The sequence below is a fragment of the Falco punctatus genome (genome assembly GCF_963210335.1).
Source record: "Falco punctatus genome assembly, chromosome: 10".
Classification (NCBI taxonomy): domain Eukaryota; kingdom Metazoa; phylum Chordata; class Aves; order Falconiformes; family Falconidae; genus Falco; species Falco punctatus.
Window position 1 is genome coordinate 36,061,891 of NC_137590.1, and position 12,002 is coordinate 36,073,892.

General features: G+C 45.5%; 1 protein-coding gene across 5 annotated transcripts in view; it reads right to left on the reverse strand.

The window, feature by feature from the left end:
- The window catches only part of MOB2 (MOB kinase activator 2), a 79,278-nt gene that overhangs the window by 32,414 nt on the left and 34,862 nt on the right, over positions 1–12,002 (reverse strand). The window contains exon 1 of one of the 5 annotated variants that reach the window (XM_080405942.1): positions 4,634–4,659. The exons of 3 other annotated variants lie outside the window; for them this stretch is intronic. In XM_080405942.1, coding sequence (XP_080262068.1) covers positions 4,634–4,644 — 11 coding nt within the window. In that variant the 5' untranslated portion in view covers positions 4,645–4,659. Of the gene's footprint in view, positions 1–693; positions 903–4,633; positions 4,660–12,002 lie in introns of those variants that run through there. One more of the 5 variants, XM_080405938.1, reaches the window with a different exon arrangement.

A 12,002-nucleotide genomic window follows, 5' to 3' on the forward strand; every position in this document is an offset into this window, starting at 1 on the left:
CCACAGCCAGGGCTCAGCCGCTTTGTGACCAGAACGTTTCATAAGGGCTCCCCCAGACTGGCTCGGGGAGAGGAGCGGGTGAGTCAACAGAGGAAGAGGGATAATGTTTCTGTTGACAAACATTTAACAATTGGCAACAGAGCGCAGGAAACCGGGACAAACGACAGCTTGCCAAATAAAGTTACGCTGGAGCAACAAGGCTCCTTTCTGGAGCAGCGCTGGCGTTCTCCACAGATCCCCGAGAAGTATTCTCAACGCAACCGAAATAAAAACCTGCGGTTGTCGAAGAGCAAGGCTGCTAGTCCTAGTGTTTGTGGCGATGTTTTCCCCTGCAAAGCAGAACGGGTCAGAACTGCTCCGAATCAAATTACTGCACGTCCTCTGCCAGCGAGCCTGGCTCCGGCCCCCGCAGCCGCGCACGCCTCAGCCTTCACACCAGCCCTTCTCAGCTACACGAGCAATTTTTTCCCCTCATCTTCCGACATTGCTGCAGAAAACGTGCCAAGGCACATGTAGCGTCTCGGCCAGGCTCTTTACTCGGGAAAGCCAGCACCCCCGCCGCCTTCTCGCGTCCTGAAAACTCCTTTTTCAGGGAGCGCGGCCACGGCCCGCAGCGCCAGGGGCAGCCCCCGTGCTCCGCGCGGCTCCCCCGGCTCCCCCCGCCCACGGCGGCGCAGCCCGCCCGCCCCTTACCGCAGCACTTTGCCCACCGCCTGCAGGACCATTTTGCAGCTTAATCCCGGTTTGGGACTCGGGGCGAGGACGGGCCGTTCCGCGGGGAGGCTGCACTGATCCCCGACCATGGTACGGCGGGACGAGCGCGGAGCGGCGCGGAGCGGGGGAAACGCCGGGCCGCCGGTGGGCACGGCTCGGCCCGGACTCTGCTCTGCCCCGCCGCCCGGCCCGGCCCGGCCCGGCCCCTCCGCCGCTCGGGGCGGGCTCTCCCCCGCCGCCCGGCCCGGCCCCTCCGCCGCGGCTCCTCCCGCCGGGCCGCCCCGCCTGGCGCTGCCCCACTGGGCCCGCGGAGGCCGCGGCGGGGGCCGCAGCCCGCAGCCCGCTCCCCCCGGCGGGGCACCGCTCGCACGGCGCTGCCGGGGGTGCCGGCAACCGGCCCCGAGGCCCCCGAGCCGGCGCTGCCCCCTCCGGCCTGCGGCGGCCCCAGAGCAGCGCGGCAGCACCGGCCCCACCTGTACCGGGCCACGCCGGGCGCCCGGTGAGAAACGGGAATAACGAGGCTTTTGTGGGCAAGACACGGGAATAACGAGGCTTCTGTGCGCAGGGCCGGGCAGCGCTGCCGGGGCTCGGCCTGGCGCCGGGCTGGGTGCGTGCTGCCAGGAACGCGGCTCTGCCCCGCCAGCGCCAGCCCGGCAGCGGCACCGAGGCCTCAGAGCTCAAACCGAGAGGGTGAAGAAGAGTAAAATCGCCAACAGCAAGAGCCACCTTGCCGTTATGGCCAGAGCTAAGAGCAGGCACCTGGTAATGGTCCTCAGAGGCCGAGTGACCAAGCAGCACCCCCAGACGCGAGGCCTGCGGTGACACACCAGCAAGTGTTACACAGAGAAACCACTTTGCCATCAGTTTTCCTAACAGGCCTCAGAAAGGTGCTCAACATCCAGCTCCTTCCTCAGCCACGGCATGTAACCACAGCTCCACACACACCTTCTGGGCAGGCAGCTGTGCCCACAGCTCGCTGCTGGAGCATTTGGAGCCAAGCCATGGCAAAAAATGTGAGAACACAAAGCCCCGAGGACATCGCTTCTTCTGACACGCCAAAACCCGATGTGTGACATCTCAGAGAACACAGTGGTTTTGCCATTTTACGTACACCTGCGACACTGGCTGCGGCTGGATGGGGCAGTTCCCCAGCCAAGCACTCCGGTTTGTCTACTGAACGGGCATCGTCCCCAGTAAACAGAAAACCGACACTGCCGAACCAAACCTAGCACAAATCACATCATTGCTGCTGTCACCAACACAACATCACTTGTCCAAAGTGGGTGGGAATGTGACCACTGTTTGCACAAACCCAAGAAACTGCAGCCACGTCACCCAACCCGGAGGAACAGCGCGCTTGCCGCTCAGTCCCAGAGCGCCCACACGGGCAGCAGCGTTTGCCAGTTACACACTTTTACTTGCATGTCCAAGCCAGGCATCCACACCCTTGTGAAGCGGGAAGTATTTTTATTCCCACTCTCCAAGCAATCCACTTCAGATGGAGTTTTAATGACTTCACTGATAGCACACAGGAAGCCTGCAGCTGAACACAGCTCAGCTTTCCACTCCGCGGCCTGGCGCTTCGTGCAGAAGATTATCCTACCCTTGAAAAAGCTGATGCTTGCTCAATCTTTTCCCGAAGTAACAGTGACTTGTCACAGAAACATTAAACAGCAAGTCCTGGCAAATGGAGAAAGGACACCTGCCAAGCTGAACAGTTGCCCTCACTTCATTCACCAGTGAAATCTGCACAGAGAGAATTTTGTTTGTTAAAAAAAAAAAAAAAACACCCTAAAAACAACAAGCCTGTGATATAAAGCAGCTTAAGTTTTAATAAAAGTCTGTCTATCCAAAGTAAATTAAAGAAAAATCCAGGGGTCAAACCAAAATAAATACAGCTCTGTGGTGTTACAGTTGTGTTAGGAAAGCTGGCCTCTCCATGACTCTCACAGCTAAACATTCACGCTTCAGAGATGGAGCTTCAGTGGTCTCACACAGGTTTGCAACTGACGCTCTGCTGTTAAAACTAATAGATCAACTGAAATAAAATTTTTAAACCTGCTATCTTTTTACTTTGACCCAGATAAATGACCCACTTCTCCATCAAACCAGCCCCTTCCTCTCCCTTTCCTCAACCACATGTCTCCGCAGCCCCCTTTCCAGCCTTTCCTCCACCTATCGCTTTTCCTCCCGTCCAGCAATATCCCCTTTCTGGATCAACTGCATGCTACAGTTTACCTGCAGTACTGGATTTTATTGCAAGTTGTGGGAAAACCCAGCCTCTCAAAGTCAATTTTAAATGCTCCAAAATAATAAAAAAAATGAAACAAAGTTATTATAGGAAGCACAACTTAAGTACACGCGCTTTATATATATGGCATCAACATAAGTAATTTAAAACACATCTGCAGTACAGAGTCTCACACTTTAACAAGATTTAGAGCACATGTGCAAACACAAATGAGTTTACTTGAAAGCTGCTGCATCCAGGAAGAGCAGCACTCGATCTAAAGACAATATGCTTAGTTGAACACAGCTACTGGTCCCATCTCTGCCTATGCATATGCTGAAGGATGAGTACCTGCACTTCCTCAAGGGTGTGCCTGAGCCACCTGACCCCCTGCCTAGTTACATCCACCGGTGGCCTCTTTTTCACTTGCTTTTTCAACTTCCTCTGCATGTAACAACTGCTGGATCCGACCGTAGCACAAGCATGCTTCAGCAGGGTCAAACTGCTTCCAGCACAACCCCTGCCCACCAGCCAGTTTTGAAAGTTCACGGAGCTGTGTACGGAAATCGCCACTAAAACGTTGACAGAAATATCTGTGAATGGACCTGCCAACAGCTTTATGATTTGTATCGGTCCTACAGACGTATCAGCAAAACAGCAACAGCACCAGTGGCACAGAGTAAGGGCACGAAATGGTGCACTGGGAAGAGGGGAGCCCCATTTCCCACCACCTACACGCGACTGTATGTGCTTACATTACACTGATGGAAAGGTTTCTACATTGATCCCCACTACCAAGCCAAAGAATGGTACTTATAAATGTCATGAATAATGCTTTGTATTTATAATTATGTTAAAGCAGCAGTTAACAATTACATATTTATGTGCCCCTTTTACGGTTCCATAAAAATCAAGTGTATAGCAGCCACCACATGGATGTATACTAGTACCCAGAGATTTGGCAAAGAAAGTCATACCAACCCAGACAAGCAAACAATGTCAAGGAGAAAAAAAAAAAAAAAAAAATCACAACTACTATTTTGATTGAGGTACAATTTAGCATTTATATGCATAAAAATGAGCCCTTGTAATGTCAGATTGTAAAGTTCTGTTTCAAATCAAACTGAAGCTTACTGTGTGTCCCTGCCTGACATACAGCTCAGTTTTGACAGCTAATTAGACTTTTTGTTTGACTTCAGTGTGCCCTGCTACCATCTAACCAAGTACTCTTTCCTGTTACCTCACAGCACATCCCCAGATCTCTGGAACCACTCAAAATCAGCAATGAGACCGTTTTATCCTTTAGCTTGCCTCTAAGCGGCATTTATACTGAGATTACATTTGCTCTCCATTTTGTCATCCTCGCGGAGCAGCAAAGATGGCATGAGCAGCTTTGCTCCATGTAGACAGTAAAGGCATGGATTTGGGACAGAAGACAGGCTGAAGGCAAAGTTGCCTCAGCGTCAGCAAGCAGTTTGGAGGTGATCGTAGTGAAGGCGGAAAGAAAAGATTTCAAGGGTATAGTTTCAGCTCCACTCTTGAGATAACAGCAGGAGAAATCAGGCTTCCTGACTACACAAGGGTGTTGCGATACAAGCCTTATCAACAGTGGCTACACACATTCCAGAAAGTTTGTGCATAAAAGATTGAGCTTAAAAGCAGCCCACTAGTAAGTGACAAGGCGCCTACGTTTGCTGCATTACTGGAAGCTCTGGTAACAAGTCAGTATCCTGCAACCACCACCTCCAGCTTCATCAGTAGCGTGGGGGTTCTTTTCTGCAATAAGCAGAGAAAAAAAATGGTACATTATATTCTCACCTAATCCATAACATGAGAAACAATTGACTGCAGCAAGAACAGCAAAATACCTCAAAATATCAGTACAGTTCCACCAGGAACTCCAAAGAATGTATATTGGAAAGGATGACCAAAATTAGAAGAACCAAGGCTTCACTGAGTATCACTTAAAAAATAAAGAAAAGAAGGAAGAGGAAAGTGACTGCTGGCTGCTGTATGTACCAAACAAAGAAATCATGATCTCAGAGGTACTGTATTTCTGGCATGCTTGTGGGTATTGTTCCAAAATCCCTTGAAGTGTCAAGTTAAGCCAGGTTCACCAAGAAGTGTGTGTGGATGGGAGCCGAGGACCATGAACGTATTGAAGGACGCAGCAATAGCAGCGGCTCAGCAGGAGAGGCTCAACTCCACCAGCACTGAACAAGTACCTGAGAACTATGGAGAAAGGAGGGGATGGTCCCATTCAGACTCCACATGGACAAGTGACATGTAATAGGGGACAGAGCTGATTTTTATCACCTGCATTTTAAGCAGTCCTCCCAAGTCAGCCCACATCAAGTGGCAGAAGCCCTCTGCAAAACACACACCGGCAGGACACTTGGTTCCACAGCAGCTATTCCAGGCGAGTTTGGGGCAAGTAGATTCTGACTCAATGAACTTCCATGGAGTTGGAGAGAAACATCAGATTCAGACCTTGTAGCATCCCTGAAAAGTTAGCACTGTTATAAAAATAATTCTGATTTTAAAAATCATTCTGAATCCCAGGCAAGTTCCAAGATGACTGTATTCTGCTTAAAGTTTCCCCTGCTTCACACTGAAAAGGTTCTTTGCTTTCTGCACTAAGGTGCTGTATACCACTGAAATAGGGTGCTATATAATGATGGATGAAGCAGTCCCCATACAGTACTTTTTTTTTTCCATAGTTCATTCCAGAACAGCAAAACATCACAATGATACAGCCTCAGGAGGCAGCGAGCTTTCCTCTTTCTAGCTTGCAAAACTATATGCTTGGCACCACTATACAAAGGAACAATAAACTGGAAATTTTTTGCAAATAAACAGCTCAGATCTATCACCCTCATAAAACTGTCTTCTGCATAGACAAAGTTTGCTGGAGAAAAGCCTAGGAATAACTCCAGGTGACACTGAAGCTCCGGTGACAGGCAACATCTATCACAGAGGATGAAATGCCTTTTTTTCTTCCAGTGGGGGAGGAGGAAAGGAGAAAACACAAACAAGTAAAGATGTGCCAGCGAAGCTAATGCATTTATCATTCTGAGTGCCCCAAAGGATGTTTTTCAACACGTGCCTCTCACAGGTTAAGCCAGAGGAAGAAGTCTTATTAAGCAGAGTACCTGCTGATGGGCTGCATGGGGTCCTCACAGCATACTGTAAAGACTGAGATGCTTAGTTTATACCATTGCAGCTGCTGTTAGTTCCTTCCCAGGGATAATACAAGTGAGAATTTCGTCTCACATTTTACCATTCAGGTTCTTTTTTATCTTGCCCTAATTTTGAAGTTTAACTAGGCTGTGCTCCAGCAAAGCATCAGTGCAACACACATTTCATACAGAAAAGCTAAAATGAAAGACTCCTGTTCTTTTCCTTCCCTCCCCCAAATATGCTGGACCTCAAGCTTCACATAAAGAGGTAAAACTTCTAAAACTTGGCTAAGAAGCTCTCCCTAGGGATTGTTTAACATACTCAGAGCTACTTGCTACATAGATACAGAACTCTCCCTGTAAGTTTTACAACACAACTACTGTTTTCACAGACTTTGGTAAATATGGCATGGAAAACAAAAGCTTAATTGCAAATTGGCACAAAACTCCAGGCTGAGCGCCCAAGGTGTAATCAGCACAGGAAAGGGGGGTATCTGTGTCAGCACTGGTATTGGTCAGGACTATCTACCCTTGGGTGGGAAAGGCGTAGAAGGAAAAAGGGGAGATGCTGGGAGTGAACTTGCAGAGTTTTCCCAGGCAGATGAAGAGCCACTAAGGAAATATGTTTCCCTCCTTTTTGGTGCTAAGAATGGCTTCATCTCAGTATAGCAAATTATTTTATCTGGTAATGTCACGTTTAGATGACAGCATGAGGGAAAAACAATTCATGAAGTCAGCGTGAAATTTATTCTAGGAGATTTTTCTCCAGGCATGCATTACGAAATATAACACACAGAGCTTACATTATGTAAGATTAAAAAGGGGAAACTATTAATTGTAATTCCTGGCACTTACAGAATGATCCCTTAGCTACTACTTCTGAAGAGCAGGACCACAAAATCCAGAAGTCACAAAATTAACTTGGTTCACACCCAGAGAGCAGTGCGTGTCTGCATTCCACAAACTCAAAATACACGTGCTGCATCCCAGCTGATTTGATTTCTTAATACCTTGCAGGCCCAGCACAGACCAGAGCGACGGGAGGCCAATAACAGCTTTTGCCACGCAAACGATGCCATAAAGTACACAAGTTAAAATCTGAAATAGTTCAGATTTGTGAAGGAGATGGACAAATTTCCAGCAGTGGTTCAGCCTTGCAAAGCTGGTGGCAGCTCAGCCCAGAGGAGGGGCCACTCCACAGCTCTGAAGTAAAACCTGTTTGGTCAGCGTGCATGTTAAAGGCAGGTACTGGAGACGGACACAGGGCTCCAGAAAGACACCAACAAGTAGTTTGTCATAGGGACTCACCTCTGCTGAAGCTAGGTGGCTGCATTTCAAACAGTCCTGCAAGTAAAAGTGGAGATCTTGCCTTTGAGCAATCCCCAAACCTAACATCCCGCTGATGAGGCATTTTGAGCCATTTGAAAAACTTAACATACTGAAAAAGAACTGTTAAATGACACACTGGGCGGGGGGAAACCAACCTTGACATTTTACAGGCCAATTCTTGACACTTGGTTATAGTCAAGATGTTACAAACAAGAAACCCATAATACTCCCACAGCAGCACTGTCTTGGGTCTTCACTGCACTTGCCCATCTTGCCTGTGTGAGAGCTCCGCTGCCAGTGGGATATACGCTTACGTAGCCATGGCCACACAAAACTACCTAACTTAAAGTACGTTGCTTGGAATTTTCCTAAAACTTGTTACAAAAATATAGCCAGGCTTCATACTTCGATTTCCTGATAAAAGAAAATGGCTTAAGTGTATTCACTTACCCATTCGATCTGAACCTCACGCTTTGACAGTATAAAATCAAGCATCTCACAAAATTCAGTGTGATCATATGATCTTGTAATCAACCCTCTCCTACAAATTCTGGACAGATTTGGACAAAAAGTAGCAAGATAATACATTTTCAGGTTAAGACTACCATACCCTTTTTTCAGGCACTGCGCTAACATGCTGGAAGCATGCTGGTCCAGTTCAATAAGGAACTGGTAGATTTAAAAAGCTTGTAAACAAAAGATTATTGGGTTTGCATCACATTCGTTGTTTCTAAATGACGCTTGTTCACAAGCAAGTTAAGCTAGCTGCTGAGTGAAATCATGCTAGTAGTATAAAAAAAACCAAAACCAAACAAAAAAGAACACCTCAAACAGCACCCAAAAGAGTAAAAATCAGGGAAAACACCACTTCTCTATACAAAAATAATATAAAAGACCACCACCTGAATTATCTCAAACCATCAGAGGTTTCCTTTGTAGGCTCAGAATATTTGAATCATTTTAAAAAGCCCCTCCTGGAAGCATACACAGGTCATGAGAAGGTCTACTTAAGACAGAACTGCCTTCCAAATTATAGCTAGACTATCAGACACAGGTATTTTTATTACTGTGACATGCTTGCACCACTGTAAACGCTGGTTAAGAGGCAATCATGGATTACACCTCAAGAGAGAAACACCATAAAATAAAGGAAACTTCTATGAACCTAAATCTCATCTGATCAAGGAAAAAGAAAAGAAATGGTAGAATCAAAACTGAAGAGTCCCAGTTTAAGCCAATCATGGAGAGAGAGATACGGGTTTAAAAACACTGTTAAACACATCTGTCATTGAGTAATGCTGCAGTATGTAAGGCTTTTCTGATTCTGTCTTGTTTAAAACCTCCGTTTTTCCTAGAATTTGTTCTACAGCTGGATTTACACCTTTCCCCCATAGTCCAGTGCAAGTCTTGAACAGATATTTACTTACTATGAAACAAAGAAAAGCACTGGCTGACAGAAGAGCTTTGCTGGTCTGGTTAGACAAGATTGTCATTTATCATGGTTTAGTAATGCAATAAGAAAATTAGCCTTGCCTGCTCTCAAGCACAAGAAAGTCACACTTAATGTACTGGGCAGAAATCGAAGGGAGGACCTTCCATCTCTACCAAGACTTGTTTGCATGAACTTTGCTAAATAAGTCTTTACCCCAATTCCACAGCCAGGAAAAAAAAAAAAAAAAAAAAAAAAAAAGTTACTATTATTTACATTTTTCATGCCTTGTATTGCAAATTGCCCTAAACTACTCACTTTCAGGACTTCATCCATATCAATATGTACTGAGGCTCAGATCAATGGGTGACAATGCCACACTATGATAATTCCTACTTAGCTACTGAGAAATACCATTACCATGAGCATGGCAAAGACATCTTTTCCAAAAGCATGATGAAAATTGCTTTGTAGCTAGGAAATGGCCTTGAAGTTGCGGCGTTACTGCAAGGATGAAGAGGTAGGCAAGTGGTGATCCAGTATGATCCAAGGAGACACAATTACTAAATACCGCGGGGTAACAGAGAAGGGAAGGATGATTCCAGACTTCTCCAAAGTCCAACTCTGCCAATACCACCTCTGAGGTGCAAGTGAAATTGAATCCCTCTCTAAAGCAACATATATATATCAAATTTTATCTAAATTCAGTGATACACACTACCCGATGTATTTTTGTATTTTTCTAGGCTTCCTATTGGGGAAGTGAAAGAGAATATTGGAATATGCATTCATCCTGCATCTGGAGCTGCTTCTGCTCTTTGAAGGCACACTGTATGTATCGAGCAAACGTACATAAGCCTTTCTCTTTCAACATTCTGTTCTAAAAATTATTTGAAACTAGGGAAAATACATTGTGTTCCACTATGCAAATAGCAACTTCCCTGTATAATTATAGTACATTTTGCTGAGAATTGCATCATGACTAGGATACTTTTAAGAGGACAAACATTTAACCACTATTCTTAGTTTGTTAGAAATTTTTTCCCACAAAAACACACACCAATCTTTTCATTGTTTTTACTTTAGTAAAGGAACAGTTATTTTTTATTTCAGTAACTGTATTTTTGTTAGTGTTACAAAACAGGTATTCAATTCTCCTTCAGCTTTCTTCACTATTATTCTTCCCTTGTCTTTACCACAGTTGCCTTAATTTTCTCTAAGACAAGATCATTACATAGGAATAAAAAACCCTGGCATGCTGATTCCAAAATAGCCTTAAAGCTTCAGTAAAATATTCACTTCTAAATGTGAATTCAACGGAAAAGGGGCATCAAGGAGTTTCTTCCTTACGTTCTCATCAAATGGATAGGTGCACATCTGACAAAAGAAGAAACAGAATGTATTTCTAGTTCACACACATGAACCAGAAGCACTGGAACAAAACATAGCAGATGACTGAAAATATCATCTCAACTTTACAAGCTCTTCCATATGTTGTTCAGAAGTATGAACCGTGCAAAATTCTTCTGAACAGATGCAGCCTTACATCATTTTACTTGTGCACATACCTCTGTCAAAGCATCAGCCAGCGCAGGGCCCACCTGAGCAGCAGTCACATTAAAAGATGACACTGAACAGCTAAGAAACCAAGCACTCAAAAGCTAACCTTGGTATATTGGTTTGCACTCCCTATTTGAGCTTCTGATTATACTTCAGAACTCAGGTTTTCATTTCAGGATGGTAAAACACAGAATACAGATTCTGCTCCCTGTTGCTCTCCTACGTGCTCCATGCTAAATCTAAAAGAAAGTACAAACGCCGTTAAGGATCCAGTTCCAGCCTTCCCAATCCAACCAGGCTATTAGATACGCACATGAACCGATCAGCTTCAAAAAGAATTTGGTGTGTTCAAGTGCTATATTAAACTGGAAATTAAAAGGCTGAATCTTAACCTGTTTGAGAATCATGATAAATATGATGCAGCTTCCTCAGAGGGCCAGGAAGGAGAGGGGATGAAGGCACAGAATTTTAGCTCTGCAGGGTAGGAGCAAATCTGAGTTTTCTTCCCAATACATACTCTACATTAATACATGGCCAACTAAATGCAAATTTTGAAAAGAATCCTTTTATCATAAAACAGTACAGCAGTTGCTTTTCATAATACAGCATCCAAAACATGTTGCTATTGCTTTTCCTGAAAGTAATAAAATATTGTTATTCCACAAATTAGGTATTACTTTGTTTGCATATGCAAGTGCTCATGCATATTTGGAACCTGACAGCAGCTATACTGCTAGCACCCCTGCCTGCAGGCCTGCTGACTAGCCATTTTCGTACGAAGTATTTTCTTTCTTGCCTTTCCCTATGACCAAATTTATAAAGAAGCTGTCAAAAATCCCCCTAGCTGAAGTCGATATCCATATCCATTCACCATTTGGGTGCATGCCAAAACACAGAACAGACACAGAAGTAATGCCGCTGAGAAGTGAAGCTCTGCTATCAATGGGCTGAGCAGCGAGATGCCCCCTGGCTCGCCGCAGCCCCAAGCCCTTCTGCATACCTGATGGGGGGAAGGTCTAGGGCGGGGGGAAGGTCTAGGGCAGGGGGAGCGCTAAAGGAAGGCTGTTCACTCCCTACACCAAAAGAAAAGGGACAAGAAACTATGCATCACCGTCCGAGGAATCAGTTCAGTCCTTCAGGAAACAAGCCTCCCCAGATAAAGCTTTACCTTTTAAACAGCCAGCTGGAGAAGGAATGGGCAAGGAATTGGCAAGGATCCAGCTGTTAGCAACACACAGGTAACGTACAGCTCCTCCTCCTCTCATGACTCTTGCTTTGTCCTCACCGGTAATGGTTTGGCAGGGGACAGTAGTTTTAAAGACAAGGCAAACACGCAATACTTATCACAGCTTGAAATTCAGAGACAAGATCTGCCAGGTAGGTACAATCAGCATTGCACACCCCTTCGTGGGGTTGAGTTCATCTGTTGTAACCTTGTAGATAAACTAAATAGTTGCGTCCCCACTATGGTTTTCATAGCTTACATACTCTAATTGTTTCACAATGAAAACATGCGCTTTTTTTGATCCAAGGAGATATTTTGCCTACACAAATACAGCAC